At 33.5% G+C, this 19,477-nt stretch overlaps 1 protein-coding gene across 1 annotated transcript; it reads left to right on the top strand.

Moving 5' to 3' along the window:
* Positions 1-3,772: 3,772 nt before the first annotated feature.
* LOC134252426 (FAS-associated factor 1-like) lies at positions 3,773-11,853 on the top strand. The gene is made up of 18 exons (XM_062734902.1): positions 3,773-3,855; positions 4,641-4,709; positions 5,069-5,390; positions 5,558-5,655; positions 6,046-6,155; positions 6,281-6,389; positions 6,522-6,611; positions 6,985-7,080; positions 7,211-7,322; positions 7,772-7,835; positions 7,957-8,038; positions 8,251-8,405; positions 8,564-8,700; positions 9,592-9,680; positions 9,871-9,951; positions 10,327-10,416; positions 11,018-11,233; positions 11,465-11,853. The coding sequence occupies exons 1-18, from the start codon at positions 3,814-3,816 to the stop codon at positions 11,543-11,545; spliced, it is 2,043 nt and encodes a 680-aa protein (XP_062590886.1). The 5' UTR covers positions 3,773-3,813; the 3' UTR covers positions 11,546-11,853.
* Positions 11,854-19,477: the final 7,624 nt, after the last annotated feature.

Genomic DNA, 19,477 nt, shown 5'->3' with positions numbered 1-19,477 from the left:
ATTGAAAGCTACCGCATTATATAATACAAGTAAAATAAAATAAAATTGATTTGAATGTAATGATTTTTTGACAAATCATTGAATATTTTGTGTATTGTAGCAAACCATAAAATTTTAAGAACAACACAAAGTTGACAACATCCTGCTTGACTAGTAATCTTTTTAAAAATAAAATTGAATAACCAAATACAATTCAGGCTATTCAGCACATCTTTATTGGGATAAACTTTCTTTTAAATTCTCCATTGACTGCATGTTATATAATGACCAGCAAAATACAACGAAAGCACTATTTTCCCCCATTACTTATGATATGTATAATTTTTGTTCTGGTCACATTATAAAATAAGCTTGATCAAATATTGGTGAAACTAATTTTGTGACTAATTGTATGTTGTTTTACATCCCTCTCGAGAATTTAAACTCATATTTAGACCCCATCACCTGCGGATGGAGATTGAGCTGTAATTTTTGTCCTATACTCGCACTATACTTGATCATTGAGCAGTGAAGGGTATTTTTCGTGCTAGTAACTACTGCGACACAGTACAATGGACATTGATGTTTGCGTTCTCATCTGAAAGACCGGTCTCTATTTAGTCCCACAGTGGAATTCAAACCCATAATGTAAGGATCAGCTCCTTACTGCGCGACTCAGAGCAGACACTCCAATCACTGTGCCACGCGGGTGACAAAACTAATTATAAGAATGAAGTATCACAAGTTCCTCTTCAAGAAACAAAGGTTAAAAATTTGAAAAATAAGTAATGCATCATCGTTTAAAATGTGTTTCAAAAATCAGACATAGCAACACCAGTTTCTCAGTAAACATTTCAAAAAATATTATCCATTTTATGTTTCACAGCTGTATGATAATGTATTTGTCAGTCGAGTCTATTAACACTTATATTCTGAAGCATGTCTCCTGAAAGGGATATATGCATGTAAATATTTAGATATATATGTTTATATACAAAGATAGAGATACAGAAAAAAAAATTGTGACCTTCAAATTCCAACAAAGAGGATATCTTTAATAGTTAAACCTATTTTTTTAAAAATATGTGCCTTTATACCCTTACCAAAGTAAAATTATTGCAGCAATATTGCTGCTATATTGCGGCAACATTGCGGCAACAAATTTTTGTCACCAGAAACAAGCTTTTTGGGTTAGTGAAATATCACCGCTAGCGGCAACAACTTCTGGTGACATTTTGGCAATACTGCCAGAAAAAATGAAATATCACCGCTAACTGCAACAACTTCCGGTGACATTCTGGCAATACTGCCAGAAAAAAAACTTTCTGGCAACATCTAGGATTACCCATGAGCCATTTGTTGAGCATGCTCAGTCATTTACTTCCTCTTTTTAAATAAAGTGGAGGGAATTCAAAGGCAAGCATGTTTTGCTTCATTACTGACTTGTATCAAGTTGATTAGAGTTGTTAATTGTGTACAGTGGGATTAATCAAGATGAGTAGTAAGACTGCATAGTGTGGAATGACTAGAAAGAAGAATTTAAGCAGAATTATAGGAATGTGTACTCTGTTTCCATATCATCAGACTTGGTGAGTCAAAACCAATATTCTTTTTGAGATGAATGATTCAATGGAGATAAAATTGGAAAAATTATATGTGTTTCAACTAGTGCTTGTGATGCATGCATACTAGACTTGTATTTCTATATATCCTAGAGTAGCAGGAAAAGATGATTTAAAGCATGTTATTTGAAAATTAATGCAGAGTTGCTGGACATTTTCACAGTGACATATTAATATTTTTTCTATAAACATTTTTTATGTGCCCGTCTCGATAGATCGGGGGTGCATATTGTTTTTGTCCTGTCTGTTTGTTTGTAAACTTTAACCTTCACCATTACTTTTGAACCAATGAGAGATAGAGATTTCATAATTGGTATGTCTACTCCACTAATTAAGTTCTTTCAAATTGACATCAAGGTCAATGACCTTGTGACCTTGACTCTGACCTATATGCTAAAAATAGCTTTTTCAAATATTCATCATAACTTAAAATTAATGAAAGATAGAGACTTTATATTTAGTATGCATAATTCACTAATTAAGCTTTTTCAAAAGACACCTGAAGGTCAATGACCTTGAGACCTTGGCTGTGACCCATATCCTTTAAATAGATTTTTTGACATAAATCTTGAGCCATAAAAGATAGAGAACTTGTATTAAGTATGCACCCTTCATTAATTAAGCTCTTTCAAATAACACCAAGGTCAATGACCTAGGGACCTTGACTGTGACCATATACAATGTACCTAAAATAGATTTTTTGAAACTTCGACATAACTTTTGAGTCATAAAAGATGGAGAATTCGTATTTGGTATGCACCCTTCACTAATTAAACTCTTTCAAGTAACACCAAGGTCAATGACAATTTGACTTTTACTGTGACCCATATGCTAAAAATAGCCATTTTGATCCTCTGCAATAAATTTTGAACTATAAGAGATAGAGACTTCATATTTAGTATGCATACTCCACTAATTAAGTTCTTTCAAATGACACCAAGATCAATGACCTTGTGACCTTGACTGTGACCCATATGCTATAAATAGCTATAAATAGCTTTTTCAAACTTTATTGCCACCAGGCGAATAGTGTTTCACAAACATATCTTGATTTTCATTTCATGATGATCAACATAATTTTCTATCTGTTCAAAGAATAGCAGAAGTAGCTATTTCTTATTGACCCTGTGGCTTGCTTTTGTTTGTTATATTCCTCAGCACAGTTTGTTAATTATAAGATTGATAGATCATTATTTCTATTAAATACCAATTTATATCTAAACTTACATACGAAAAATGATATTGCCGCAATATTGCGGCAATAATGCAGGAAGATGTTGCCAGAAGATCAATATTTTGGTCATGATTTGCAGCAATATTGCCGCAACCCCTTTCTGGCAATATTGCCGCAAAACTAATTAACATACGAAAAACGATATAGCCGCAATATTGCGGCAATAATGCCGGAAGATGTTGCCAGAAGATTAATATTTTGGTCATGATTTGCAGCAATATTGCCGCAACCCATTTCTGGCAATATTGCCGCAAAACTAATTTACATACGAAAAACGATATAGCCGCAATATTGCGGCAATGTATTGCCAGAATGTTGCTGCAATATTGCGGCAAAAAAGCCAGAAGATGTTGCCAGAATGTCAATATTTTGGTAAGGGTAATTATGTAGTTGTCATCAGTTCTGCAGTGCTCTTTCTCTGTTTCATATTAAAGCTGTCAACACCTCTTGCTAGGTTTGCCTGTTTGGGATTGGCGAATAAGGTCAAAAAGTCTTGCTAAGTTTAGATAGTGTTTATAATATATTACGTAGTAAAGCATTTCTAGGTGATTCTCTGTTTGACATTCAAAGGTCGTTAGATTTTGATTGCATGGACTTCTTTTGTTTCTTGTTTCATTCTTGGTACAGTGTACACAAATCCAAAACGACAATGAAGGGGAGATATTGTATGCAATCAAACTAATACAGACTCCACTCCATGACTCCACGACTCCACTACACTCCACTCCACTCAGCTTTTTACCCCAAGCCCTTGACTGAAAAGTTAATTTTAGCGCTTACGTAATCTTTGTGAGGCTATTTTCAGTTTAATATTGTTTTCGGTCATGTAAATGTGTTAAACTTCTCGTAAACGTTTCACTGCAATTAAAAGGATCCATATCATTTTATATCATACAAATTTTCTTTTCTTTATTTTCATTTTGTAACGGATGTAAAAAGTAAATATTACTGGGCATGCGCAATCCAAATTAAGCAACAATGGCAGAAGGCGAGCGAGATCGAATACTTGCTGAATTTCAGGTATAAATTGAGGCTGTTTGTCAGTTGAACCGCATAAAGCATGTCTTAATGAAACAATGTAACACAAGTCTTTCTACCAGTAGTGTACATTTCATTCTCAATAATCATTTAATGGTACATTTTTCTTCAATGTTGAACGTTTCACTACACATGACTTTACTGCCTCAGAATGTACATATGCAGAAGGAGTTATAATTGTACATCGATTTGTATTACTTTGTGTGTTTTTGTTTAACTCCGTGCCGCAACTAACTGCATTATTCTTATATCGTAAAAGCGCTAAGGAAATTTATTATGGAAGGGTTAAAAAAAAACCTTGACATGCATTTGTCTAAATCTAACTAAGCTATGTACCCCATAACAGATCTGTAGACTGTTATTACTGAAAACAAATATTTGTATCAGAACATCTTAACAACAATCAGCACATGCAGGGACCTATTTATTAATGTGTTAAGTTATTAACAATTCAGGATGTGGATCGCGAGTAATCATTTGGGTCAGGGTATTTTTGTTGTGCAATTACGATTATCATGAACAAGCTGGAGTACATTTTAACAGACATAATGTTCAAAATATTTAAAGAATTCATCCCAGTTGAATGCTTAATGTGTGTTGACAGGTTATAAGAGTCAAACAAGAATTAAAACAACAACAAAAATTACAGGCAATTTCGTTTTCAAAAAAAATATTTTGATAATACATGTAATAAAAATATTGAAGTTTCCCTTATAATAATACACATTTATGTCCATGTCTAGACTGTAATAATATTGATATTTCAGGCTTTTACAGCCTTGGAGGACATTGATACTTGCATCCAAATCTTGGAGTCAAATGAATGGAATTTAATGGTATGTTGAAAATATATTTACATGGAGTTATTAATTATTGTTGAAATGTTTTCAAAAGGATGATGATATTTTATTATCCCTTATGTGAGTAAAAAACAACAGGATTAAAAGGTATATTTTAACTTTTCTTTTACTGTATACAGGGTTATTTTCGCTCTGTGTTATTTTCGCCCTTTTGAACTTTTGAACAATTTCGCCCCGTTTTATATTCGCCTAGTCATAGTTCTGTTTAAGAAATTATGAGGTGTAATTTGAATTTGCCCCATTTTAAATGCACCCAATCAAGGAGAGGGCGAAAGGGGCGAAAATTTCCCTGAATACAGTACTTTTTTGTTTTTCATGATTTATTATTGTAACAGAGAGCAGTAAACAGTGTAATGCCAGGATCTGATGGAGGATTATCCCCAACTGGTGGGGAGCCCCCTCCTTCAGGGTTTGAGGACATAAGCCCCCCTCCTTACTCTGCATCCTCACCAGACAATGATAACAACATTGCAGACTCCAGGGCCTTTTTTGACCCCAGTTCTGCATCAGAATGCAATGTAGCCATCCCCTCCACAAGTAATTCATCCCCAAAGCGAAGACATCCAGGAGGTGGCCCAAGACCCAGGATGTTAAATTTTAAAGTGGAGTACAGAGATCGAAATTTTTATTTCAGTGTCGGGGACAATGAAAAAATTGGTAATGATCATGTATTTTTCGAAACTCTCTATAATAGTTGTACACAGTATGATATCAGTTGGAATCGGTATATCATTCATTTATCTATATCTTTATCTTTATCTTTATTTATAGACAAAGTTATCAATGTATATGTGTATTGTAGTACATGTATCATTTTACTCCAGGGAAAGTGAAAGATCTTCTGTCTCAGAAAATTGGAGTGTCTCCAGAAAAACAGAGCTTGAGAGGCTGGAGTACCAGGAAAACAAGAGTGGAGGATGATGTAAGATAGCTGAGTATGATAAAGTGTTAGATCAGCTCTAAGAGATGGAGGAGAATGTGTGTTTTTATCTGATCATTAGTGTCACTTTTGGTTAAAATTTTTGGAGCATTCCAACTTGTACCTTGCTTGGATGAGTTTCAAAGTTTGACAAAGATTTATATAAAGGATGAAATGATTTATATAAATGAGGTTTTATTTCCAAATCTTTGTTACCTGAAGCACTTTTCTATAATGTTGCTGATTTGAAAGTTCACAGGACACTGTGTTGATTCGCATAAAAAAGTTCCACAAAAATATTGGTACACCTTTGAACCTGCAAAATGCCAAATTTTACACTCACTAAATGACCCACTGTATAGTGGTAGTTTTAAGAATTAATTACTGTTTCAGAAAATTCTGAGAGATCTGCATCTTCCTAAAGAGAACACATTATTTCTATTGACTCCTGATGTCTCCAATCCCACACTTGTCAAACCAACAGTGGATGTAGAGATGGAAAGGTGAGTGAAGACAGATATAAAGTACATGTACTAATAAATAATCAGATTATATAGCAATAAAAATATATTGAGGGAATTATTTTATGCATTCTGATACATCTCATTATTATTTCATTTAATTGCAGTTTAACAGAAGCCCTAAATAGAACATATGCTTTGCATATTAATTTCACAGAAAATGGAAAAGTGCAGCATTATAAGTTAAATATGCCTGGAAGTAAAACTATTGGAGAGGTAGATATTTTTTTAATAAACTAGAAAAAAATTTGTGAATCTGTATTTTGTTCACCACGTTTGTCTTTCTGGAAAAAAAATGTTGTTTGACTGGCTGGTATCTTTAAAAATTTTGCTTTACAAAATTGACAGGTAAAAAGTGATGTGTATGCCCTCACAAACTTGCCAGCAAGACATCAGATATGGACAGGGTGGCCTGATTCTGCAAAAAATGATGACTCAGTAAGACTTGTATTAATACTTGTATTGATAATTGAAAACATGAACTGTAGATTCCTTTTTGTATTTCACGAGTACTTATTATCGTGAAATGGCTCTTCAACGTCAAATTGCGAGAACAATTATTGGCAAGTGGATGGTTGATCAAGAGATTTTACATCAATTTCAGCAACATAAAAATTAAAGCGAGTAATTTTATTTTGTTACAGGTGCTTCTTATGAAATTATGCAATATTATAATTAATTCCTTGTGTATATTAAGAAATCTACAGTTATGAGATTTCAGTGTTAGAAAACATTTATACCTATATTTATATATTTTCGATATGTATGTACCCTAGTATTATTTCCATGTTTTCCTGCGGTCTAATTTCAGATGACAATTGGCTGTTGTGGTTTGAATTATCCCATCCATAATTTAGAGCTTACAAAAGCAAACATTACAGCAAGACCTAACAAGGTGCCATTTAATGTGAGTATATAGTTTTGTTAAGTTTGTACCATGTTTGTTGTACAAAAAATTATGGTTCAGTTTTTTTTTTTACCCAGCAAACAAAATTATTGGATATTATGTTCAATGTGATGTATGTTTATACTTTTAGGAGGTGGTACAGGAAATAGAGATCAGTGATGATGATGATGATCTAAATCCAATGGAAGATGACATGTTTGATCAGGATGATATTCCAAGCAGAGGAAGACCTACACCTTTGAGTAAGTACAAGTACAGCGAAAATATGTATTAATGATGAAGCACTGCATTTATACAATTAGATTTTTTTACTTCAAAAAGTTCTTTTTTAATTGTCATTTGGTTTTCTCCCCATTTTTGCCTGATTCAAAATCATGGAAAGGTGACTCAGACTAATTAATATTTTGGAAAACTTAACCATGTTTGAACGTTTACATTTTGTTCTATATGATTCATCTGCAGCCATCTTCAAGACGAATAAAAATACTATTTTCAATAAAATATTTTCCTTTCCTATTTCCCCAGAAATCCAATATATCAATAAAATGTATAGATATCAAGATGGATCAAGAAAATTTTCACTTTTCAAGTGCACCCAGATTCTCGCTGAGTGCCAATCAAATGCACCCTTGTTCTTTATTAAATCATTTAATGGAACAATAAAAAATAATAAGTAAACTGTTAATTTCAGTGCCTGAGTCTGTAAATGATGAAGTAGAAGCATTAGAACACTTTACCAAAGAATTCAGAGAAAGGTACATAATAAAGTACAATGAGGATTTTAAACAAAATATGTGTATAAGCTTAATCATTCAAAGGAATTATTATTGCCTTATTTCTTGAAACATTCTGATGGCATTGATTGTTTTGTTTTAGGTATGGAGAAACACATCCAGTATTCTATGTTGGTTCTTTAGAAAATGCAATAAAAGAAGCTCTAAATGGTAAAGCCAAAGATGTAAGTAAATTTCTGTTTTTCTCACATTGCTTGAGTTATCCAGTAAATCACATAATATTTTTGTTTCTCCGAGAGAATGAATTTGCAAAGCTACATGCATTAGAGCCTTAGAGTGTATCAAAAAACTTGAGTCCATTTGAATAAATACATGAATGTACATGTAAAGTGTTTGACCATTACTGATCAACATCTTAATAATTTTTTTTCAACAGAGAAAATTGTTGGCTGTATATCTCCATCATGATGGGAGTATTTTATCCAATGTGTTCTGTTCCCAAATCCTGTGTTCTGACAGTGTGGTTAATTACCTTAGCAGTAATTTTATAACCTGGGCATGGGATATGACGCATGAGACAAACTGTGCCAGGTAACACATTTAATATACTTGCATATAACAAAAGTTCTGAGTTTTTTCTTGTTTATAAAAATAAATTTCTTTTAACTAATTTGGTTAAGTTGCACAAGTGTATAATTACATGTTTCTGTAAGTATTAGAATGTAAAGCATTTCATGTTTTGTTTATAGGCTTATCACAATGGCTACCAGACATTTTGGTAATGTAGTAGCCGGACAGATCAGATGTCTTAAACCAGAACAATTGCCTATGTTATTAGTCATTTCTAGAGCGAGAGCTACAAATGAAGTAATAGATATGATTCCAGGTTTGTGATTGATTGCTTTAGACAATGTTTAGTGTACACTTAAATATGTACAGTGGAGCCTCATTTATCCGGACGCTTTGGTTCCCAGTCAATTTGTCCAGATATGTGAAACGTCCAGATACCTGAATCCCCAGTTAAATAAGAAAAAATAACATTAAAAAATTCTGTTCCTATAAAAAATCGTCTGGATACTGAAGCATCCGGATATCTGGCATCTAGACAATGTTTAGTGTACACTTAAATATGTACAGTGGAGCCTCATTTATCTGGAAGCTTTGGTTCCCAGTCAATTTGTCCGGATATGTGAAGCGTCCGGATACCTGAATCCCCAGTTAAATAAGAAAAAATAACATTAAAAAATTCTGTTTCTATGAAAAATCGTCTGGATACTGAAGCATCCGGATATCTGGCATCCGGATATCTGAAGGTACACTGTATAGCGTTTTTTGTGCATAAGAGACACTCCTTTCTTTTGGATGTTTTTCTTTGAAAGACCATTGCCAATTTTATGATGAAACCAAAAGTTAAAAATATTAAAGAAAAATATTCTATTAAAGGGACTATGCCATGACAAAAAGAATTTGTCAAGGGATGAAAACATACAAAATCTCATGAAACTTTTAAATTGAACTTATTTTAAATATTATAGAAATACTTAAGACATTAAAGTAATAAAATTGGGCACTAGTTTGCACCACATGTTAATTTATTTGAAAACAAATGTATATTTTGTAAGCACATTATGTTCAAATATCAAAGTCGTCATGTTCACACTTGAAGCATGTGGATCAAATGCTATTGCAACAATGCACAGGACATTACATTGTGTTATATTACAAATCAAGGATTTCAACCAAAAGTTTAAAGTTTTCCTGATTATTTTCTTTGTAGGGTCTGTAACATTGGATGAACTTATGACCAGATTAATTCATGATTCAGAAAGCTTCCAACAACAGCAAAGAATAGATATCCAAGATGAGGTCAGGAATCATTTAATTACATGTAATTAAATGTAATAACAAATTACATAGCTCTTAAAACTTTTTCAAACCTTTTTGTAACTAATTCAGTTGTGGATAAAATTCCTTGGCAAAATAGAGTGGCAATGGTGTATAAATATATAAAGTTATTTGCTAAGATGTTTATAAAATTTTATGTATTGATTTCTAGGAAGAGAGAGAGGCTCGGGACACAATAAGGAGAGAGCAGGAGGAAGCATTTAAAGAGTCACTAGCAGCTGACAGAAAGAAGGTGAGGCAGGGTTACAGTTCGGAACTAGGGCAGGGAATGTAAACAAGTTCCTATTCCCATATCTATCTGTTTCTGTGCTTGATAGAGAATCAGCTTCATTTTTTTTTCAATATTATGAGACCTTTATAAGTTGCAAAACTATAGCCATATAGAACTATTTAGAACCATTAAAAGTAAATGTCAGATAAAATAACAGGATTGCTTGATGGGTAAGGCTTTTAAATCCCCCCATACAAAATTGACAAAAAACTGTGCCATAAATGGAAGGTTTTTACAATTGTGTCAACCAGAGAGCTACAGTTCTGCAGTTAAGACCTTTGTGAAATGACTTAATTCTCACTGCTTGTATTTTGTTATCTAATATTATTTTTGTAGGTTGAAGAACAAAGGATTCAGCAGGAGCTGGAGATTAAGAAACAGGAAGAGGAGGAGAGACAGAGGAGAGAGGAAGAGGAGAGAAAAATGGTAAAACTTCTAAACGGTCCATTTCTTAGTGATTTATTTTTAATCCTGACTATCACCATTTTGATTTTGGGGAGTTTGTATTATAAAACATTGTTTTCCCTCAAAGGAATACATGTACATTAGAAAATCTTATTCTTCCTCACAAAATGTACTAGGCTTCTAGTTGTTAAATTTATATACAGGTAGCATCACACTTTGTGCAACAAAGTTTATTCTAATCATGGCTCCTAGAGCAGAGTAGGTGTTTCAGTGAGAATGTGACACAATAGAATACATTGAACATCAACCTCAACCTCCAAAACTTAATATTCTCAAAGCAAGTGTATACTGTTCTGTTTAGCATGTGTACTACTTTTAATAAGACCAGCTTTATGGTCCACTCTTTTCAAGAATTCTTCAAATGGTTAATTGAGCTTAGGTCTTTTGAATTTTAAAGTAGGACTTAAATTACTAAAATTTTAATATTGATTTTAATTTTTTTTTCACTTAAAGACAATTAAGACATCACAATTTGATATTATATTACATGCTCATGAGTTCATGACACTTTATTTCAAACTGTAATGTGTTCAGGAACTACATTGTAATCTATAAATTGTAGGCAATACAACAATCAGCAGCCTTGCAAATGCCAGAGGAACCCCCAGAAAGTTCTACAGAAGCAGTAGCTCGATTAAGGTTTAGAACACCTACCGGTGATGTGAAACTTCGCCGATTTAGGGCTTCCGAACCACTGAGAAATGTCCTGTTTTATCTGACTTCAGAGGGTTTTCATATAGAGGATTACAAGATTCTTACAACTTTTCCAAGAAGAGATGTAAGTTGAAATGATGTCATAATTTTCCAAGAAATTAATTTTAACATATTGCTTCAAGATTATTCAGTTATAAAATTTTATTTTGTTCAATTTCACAACTGTTGAATTGCTTGAAAAGAAACATTCTTTCCATTCAGGCTAGTCAGATTCCTAAAATATAAGTATACATGTATGTACCATGTTATTAGACCAAGAAGAAATTGTTTAATATATTGATTTTAATGATTACAGATTTCACAGTTAGATGAAATGAAGACTTTAGAAGAGCTAAAGTTGTATCCACAAGAGACATTGATATTGGAAGAAAAATGATGGAATGAATGTGTTCATTTGTGATTTGTGAATAGAAGTTGACCATACGAGTGACTGTGATATGATTTGCCTGTTTTTAACTGCATTGTTATAGGGATGTCAATGAACTCTGGTTGCATCGTCAACTAACCGAAGGTTTTAGTCCATAGATAGTCAATAATACTATGCGTGAAAATATAATTATCAGAACATACATGTAAGATGTAACAGTGAATGTCAAATGACATGATAAATGTATCCATTTTCAGACATATACAGTTTCAGAGGAATTTTCACTTCTCAAAAAAATATGTTAAAAATGCATATTCGAATTACTGTAAATCACTTATTATTCGCGAGAACTTTATTTTTGCGTAATTACGCGAGACAGTGTGCTCGCGTAAATCTGATTCTCACATATACAGGTAACTCTTGATGGCTCGAACTTCGATCTCTCGAAGTTCTTGATCGCTCGAAGTGAGTCTCTGGTCACGATTTTTTTCCCTATATAACAAAGCAAATTTACTCTTGATTTCTCGAACTCTTGATCTCTCGAAACCCTTGATCCCTCGAAGTCAAAATGCAGTCCCACTATGCATATTCTATTGGAATTTACCCTTGAAACCTCGAAGTGGCTATGTGTATTCAATATTACATAATTAGCGACTTTACCTGGACAATTAAATGGCCCCAGGCAGAAGACGCGTGTCTCGAGAAACGGGATGTTTGTTCAGGTGACTCTTATACTGCTAGGTGATAATTGATTTATAATTAATCATATGTTGCCTATATGCTATTAATATAATTATCATCAACTGTCTTACGATAATTCAGAGAAGCGCTGTCAATGAAAAATAGTTAATTTTTATTTCGAGTCAGTGTCAAAGTTTAACGAAATATGAAATTGCAGACACAGCCTTAATGTCAATACGTCGACTATTGTTGCACAAATACTTACAGAACTTCGTTCAACGTTTAATGATCATGTTTGAAGTAGTCATCGCTATGTACGACGCGGTAAAATGTCGTTTTTATTTAACGGATGCGTAGTTTGACGTCCGTATAAAAAGAATAAATTAATAAACATGAAGTAACGAAGTACATTTTTTATTTACTCAATTTAATAAATATTTATCTTCAATACGAAAACATGCCGTTGTTTTATAAACACCACGTGTAAAAGGTTAGCACTGCATGAAAATTATTACATCCGGTAAGACTAATTTCAAAACCGGTCAACAAACCCGGAAATTTTCGGACTCTTGAAATCTCGAACTCTTGATCTATCCAAGTTTTCTCTCGGTCCCGCGGACTTCGAGGTATCGAGAGTTACCTGTAATAGCATTTCTTAAGATTAGATAAAGCAATGACCACAATTCGTGAAAATTTTGTCTTGCTAATCAAGAGTCAATGACTTTATCACGAAAATAAGGTGTCATGAAAATTAAGTGATCTACAGTATAACAAAGGTTTTACTTTGTTTACAAGTAGCTTTTTAATTTAGAATAAGTTACTGTATAACCACTGATTCTGTAAAAATCTTTCCTGCAGCTTTCTTCATTTCTCTGCTGTCATGAGGAATGTTTCATAGGAGATTGACAAGGATTTTTTCTGCTACATCTGAAGTGGAAGGATTTGTTTTCCAGATCTGTTTGATGCAGTCTGTCTGAAATATACTTTTGTCTTGAGACAGCATTCTTGTTTAGTTTTTAAAAAAAATCAAATCTGCCAGTTTTATAAAATTAAATTAAACAAAAGAGACCAAGGGTTGTTTATAATGGACAAGATATTTTTTTGTATACCAAGGTTTGGATTGGCATGATCTTATAGAAACAAGCGAGTATTTAGATAACCACATGGATATAGCTATAAATAGAAGTAAAGTTTTTTTTTTTAATTATATACATGTACATTGTATACTATTGTATACTATTGATGAATCATTTAAAATATGTAATGACTTTCAGAAATTGATCTTATTTAATTCTTTCCATGTAAAAAGCACTAAAACTCGAGTTACGTACATAAAAATTTCACTTATACATGTATGTTTAATAAAACTATATTTTTTAATTCTAAGTCAATGTAAAGACCATTTCTATTTATTTAAATATTCAGCTAAAATAAAAAAATATGCTATAATCTTCGTCCAGATTAATTTATAAGTTATAAATATTTTTAGCTGCAGATTGTTATGGCAGAGCAAATGTCACCCTGACATCCGTTTTTTATCGCTAAGTGTATTGTCTCTTTTGCTGGGTCATGTCTCAATGCAGTAATGTGATAGTTGAATTTTAAATAACTACAATAGTTTTTTAAAAGAGCATGCTTGGAATTAAATGTTATGGTACTGGAGTGTACGATAAAGATACATGTATGATCTAAGATATGAAAATATATTAATTCCTGTCACTTGAATATGTGTGTACTAAAAAATGTGTACATGTATACTGAATTACTTTTGTTAAATGAAAGTATTTACTAATAACACACAGAGTTACATGTAAATTGTAATATAAACTTATATAAAAATGAGCTGCATGATTATTGGGAAAGATTTTTTTTATCTGTAAGGTCTTAAAAAGTAATTTTTAAATGGGCTCTACATACACTGATATTGAGACACGGGTACTATAACTTTTATGGCTTTAAATATTGATATTGAAATATTGCTACTTTAATTATTATGGCTCTCTGAAGCTTAGGTTTTGAACTTTGGGATAAACTTGAAAAGTATATATACATGTTCAAATATTTCATTGTTATATTTAAAAAAATATTTAATTCAGTCATATGGCATACTAGATCCCTGTATGACTATGTTGAGTGTTAGGAGTTCTGGAAGTAATTTGTTTGTAAAGAAGGAATAAAACTTGCTATACTGCAGTACATTACATTTACTGCAAATGTACCTTAAACATCAAAATCAAATTAAAAACCCTGTTTGAAAAATATATTATTGTTATTCAGTTTTTCTGATTTAGTCCATGATTGTAGCTTGGGACTGTAAATATACAGGCAGTATGCTTCAGTTGCTTGATAGCGCTTGAAAAAATGAGATTTTGTTTCACAGAGCATCCAAGGCACAGGCACTTGTTTCGTAAACGGAGCACCCCTACCCATTTAGTAAGAATAAGTACTAAGTAGGGGTACCTCGTATACGAAACAAGTGCCTGTGATCCAAGGGCTTAATGTTTTTAATTGTAATTTGTGATATCTGCCCGGTAGTTTAGTTGTAGAGCACCTGCACGATTAGCAGGTCCCGGGTTCGAGTCCCATTGTAGCCTACTTTCCCCTTGTCTGTTATAATGCACGTGCCAGAAAAGGAGAAAAAGCGATGGATTAGACCATGATTCGAATTAGGGCCTCCTATATCTTCAGCCTTGTGCTCTACCAACTGAGCTATCTGGTCACCGGCAATCAAACGTGACTCACCGCCACGTGCCTCCTTCCTTTAAGATCCTCTCCCTGGAGGACACTAATGCAGGATCTTCATTTGCAGGTCTTTGAACACCTGTCACCCCAGGACATGGTACCAAATGGATCAGGAAAGGTACCAGACTGAGATTCAAATAGGGGCCTATAATTTTAGCTTCATATTGAGCCATCTGGCCATTAATGATCCAATCTCTCTGACTGCATGCCACACCTTATTTCTAATTTTTGGATGTAATTTATTAAGAAGGCATCATTTCAAGCATCTTTGCAAGCCAAGGGTTTCTGATACGGCACTTCTCACAAGCATGAGGAGAGATATTGAGCGCAGACTTGAACGAAGGAGATGGTGAACTTAGCGTGCAGAAAGCCCACAAGCTTCAGATATATAAAAAAAAATATTCAAATTGTGAATTCAGTATTTAGAGTAAAGTTCTAATTATTGATTTTCATGAAATCATGATAAACAAAAAGTTTTGAGAAAAAATTTTCGTTAAAATTATTCTTTCAACTATTATGTGGTATCCATTGGTTTCGAACCCTGGTAAATAAAATCCTGAATTGCTTTCTCTATTCTATTGAGACTAGCACGATAACCACTACGCTACACAAGTCCTGATGAGGTGTGGCATTTAAGGTATCCGATCCATATTAGCCTCAGATTCAATGGAATTGAATGCATAATATAAATTATATGTATGGGCTGAATACTTAGTGTACTTAGAACAAATTTTCATCTTTTAGTATCAGAATGTAAGAGTGGGACATGTCCTAATTTATGACCTTTTCCTGCCCTTGACGAGTTATCTCCCTTTGATTTTACTCAATAAAAATTAATTTTAAAAAAAACTGTCTGGTAAAAAAATTATTTCTAATTGTTTTTCTATTCCCAATGATCAAATACATCTTTCCACCACAGCATTTTTTATGTTTGTAGTATTAATTTTTTATGCCCCCGGATCGAAAGATCGGGGGTATATTGTATTTGTCCTGTCTGTCTGTCTGTCTGTTTGTTTGTCCCCCAACTTTAACCTAGCCCATAACTATTGAGTGGTTGGGGCTATGGCTTTCATAATTCATAGGTGTGTTACTTGTGACATGACCTTTCTTTGGGTACCACCAAATTTGACCTCTTGACCTTGACCTTGGAGTTTGACCTACTTTTATTCTATTTGTTATCAACTTTAACCTTCGCCATAACTTTTGAACAGATCGAGATAGAGACTTCATATTTAAAATGCATACTCCACTAAATAAGCACTTTCAACTGACACCAAGGACAATGACCTTTTGACCTTGACTGTGACCTATATGCTAAAAATAGATTTTTCGAACTTTCGGTATAACTTTTGAACCATAGGAGATAGATACTTTATATTTGGTATGCCTACTTCACTAATTAAGTGCTTTCAAACGACACCGAGGTCAATGACCTTGTGACCTTGACTGTAACCTTTATGCTAAGAATAGCTTTTTCGAACTTTGTTGCCGCCGGGGGCACAGTGTTTCACAAACACATCTTGTTTATTTTAAAAAACTTACTTCCTCCCATAGACTTCAATGCAATCTTCAATAATTTATTTCTGCCTAGGTAATAAAATTTTTGAAATTTTCTCTTGGTAAATCCCTTTCTACTCTAAAATGCTTTTAAATAATATCAGGATATTTAAAAAACAATTGATATTTAAGGTTAGAAAATTTGGTCCTAATATGGATCGGATAGCTTAAATCATGTTTGTGAAATTGTGGTATGACCATTGACTTAGTGGACTTCAAGTATTTCTCGAAAAGATACGAAAGTTATGTCATAAAATTATATTTTTAAGGTATAATGAGTCTATGCTTCATATTTTTGGAAACCAAAATATGTATGTTTGTATACAAACTTTGAGGATTAACTTTCAAAAACAAGATGTGTTTGTGAAACACTGTGCCCCCGGCGGCAACAAAGTCCGAAAAAGCTATTGTTAGCATAAAAGTTACAGTCAAGGTCACAAGGTCATTGATCTCGGTGTCGTTTGAAAGCACTTAATTAGTGAAGTAGGCATACCAAATATAAAGTCTCTATCTCCTGTGGTTCAAAAGTTATACCGAAAGTTCGAAAAATCTATTTTTAGCATATAGGTCACAGTCAAGGTCAAAAGGTCATTGTCCTTGGTGTCAGTTGAAAGTGCTTATTTAGTGGAGTATGCATTTTAATTTGAATATGAAGTCTCTATCTCGATCTGTTCAAAAGTAATGGCGAAGGTTAAAGTTGATAACAAATAGAATAAAAGTAGGTCAAACTCCAAGGTCAAGGTCAAGAGGTCAAATTTGGTGGTACCTAAAGAAAGGTCATGTCACAAGTAACACACCTATGAATTATGAAAGCCATAGCCCCAACCACTCAATAGTTATGGGCTAGGTTAAAGTTGGGGAACAAACAAACAAACAGACAGACAGACAGGACAAAAACAATATACCTCCGATCTTTCGATCCGGGGGCATAAAAATGGAGAGATGACCCACGCATGTCGCAAAATAGTGTTATAGTGTGAAAAAAGACTCGTTTTGTCCTCTTTCGTGTGTGTATAATATTTCATAGGCAAATAACTTCAATCTTCCTGAGATTTGTGCAAGTTGTAGTGATTTTACATAAAATATACTTTAATGTTAGATGAAAAATGAAGGAAAATTTAGATTTAATTTTTCACCTTCTTGTTTGTTGCGCAGTGGGCTTATCTCTCGTTATGTTCACCCAACTCCTTTATCACATCCCAAAATATGAATTCAATGCTTAAATATTTTTTTATGCGCCCGGATCGATAGATCCGAGGCGTATATTGTTTTTGTCCTGTCTGTCTGTCTGTCTGTCTGTCTGTTTGTTTGTTTGTTTGTTTGTTTGTCCCCAAACTTTAACCTTTGACAGAACTTTTGAACCGTGAAAGGTAGAAACTTCATATTTGGTATGCATACTTCACTAATTAGTAGCTTTCAATTGACACTAATATTAATGACCTTGTGACCTTGAATGTGACCTATATGCCAGTATATGCTAAAAATAGCTTTTCTGTCTGCAAACTTTAACCTTTGCCATAACTTTTGAACCATAAAAGATAGAGACTTCATATTTAGTACGCATACTACACAAATAAAGTTCTTTCAAATGACACCAAGGTCAATGACCTGGTGACCTTGACTGTGACCTATATGCTAAAAATAGCTTTTTTGTAACTTTCACCATAACTTTTGATTCATAAAAGATAGAGACTTCATATTTTGTGTGCATACTCCACTAATCAAGTTCTTTCCAATGACTTCAAGGTCAATGACTTGGTGACCTTGACTGTGACCTATGCAATACAGTATGCTTAAAATAGCTTTTTAGATTTTTGTTGCCGCCGGGCGCATTGTGTTTCACAAACACATCTTGTACTAAAGATGTATCCATCCAATACTAATAACTGACAGAAAGAGTGCATGAGTGCGTATTAATGTGAACACGATGTGTTTGTGAAACACTGATGCCCCCGCCACAGGTACTTGTGGACAGGACCCCCCCCCCCCCCGATATTCAACCCCGGGGCTTATTGGACATTTTTTTTTTAACATTACATTTATTTCACTTATTCATCATGTGTACAATATGAAAAAATCGTCAAAACCCAAAAACAATCGCTCCACAAAAAAATACCCTACTATACATTATAAGTAGTGGGGTATTTATTTCGTGGAGCGATTGTTTTGGGGTTTTGACGATTTTTTTCATATTGTACACATGATGAATAAGTGAAATAAATGTAATTTAAAAAAAAAAATGTCCAATAAGCCCCGGGGTTGAATATCGGGGGGGGGGGGGGGGGTCCTGTCCACAAGTACCTGTGGCCCCCGCATAGCAACATAGTGAAGATTAAACTTTTCTTATATATGCAAATTAAATAAATCAGTATACCTAAAGTAGGGTCTTCTCACAAGAAATACGATTGTGAAATATGAAAGCCCTAGTACCAACTGTTTAAAAGTTACGACCAAAGATAAGTTTTTGACAGGTAGGTCAAACTCCAGGGTCAATGTCAAAGGGTCAAAGTTGTTGGTTTCTGAAGAAAGTTCTTGTCACAAGTATTACATATGTGAAATATGAAAGCTCCAGCCCTAACTGTTCAAAAGTTATGGCCAAGGTTAAAGTTTTTAAAGTTAGGTCAAACTCCAAGGTCAAGGTCAAAGGGTAGTTTTTTATATCCAATGTAAGGTCTTGTCACAAGGATTAAATATGTGAAGTGTGAAAGTTTTAGCCCTAGCCCTTTAAAAGTATAGTCAAGGTTTATTTTTTTTAAGTAGCACAAACTCCAAGGTCAAAGGGTCAAAGTTCTTGCTATCCAATGAAAGGTCTTCTCACAAGTATTACATATGTAAAGTATGAAATCCCGGGCCCTTCTCATTCAAAAGTTATGGCCAAGGTTAAAGTTTTTTCATACGTACGAAAATCTCAAAGGTCAAGGTCAAAATATCAATATTGTTGGTATCAAATGAAAGGTCTTG

Source organism: Saccostrea cucullata, unplaced genomic scaffold (genome assembly GCF_032062105.1).
Source record: "Saccostrea cucullata isolate Sc308-1 unplaced genomic scaffold, CSIRO_AGI_Scuc_v1 ctg45, whole genome shotgun sequence".
Lineage (NCBI taxonomy): Eukaryota > Metazoa > Mollusca > Bivalvia > Ostreida > Ostreidae > Saccostrea > Saccostrea cuccullata.
This window is presented reverse-complemented; position numbering and strand designations above follow the sequence as displayed.

Coding starts and splice junctions, on each gene's coding strand:
- LOC134252426 (XM_062734902.1), top strand. CDS start 3,814: ATGGCAGAAGGCGAGCGAGATCGAATACTTGCTGAATTTCAG. Junction 5,391..5,557: donor CGGGGACAATGAAAAAATTG/GTAATGATCATG, acceptor ATTTTACTCCAG/GGAAAGTGAAAGATCTTCTG. Junction 6,390..6,521: donor GAAGTAAAACTATTGGAGAG/GTAGATATTTTT, acceptor CAAAATTGACAG/GTAAAAAGTGATGTGTATGC.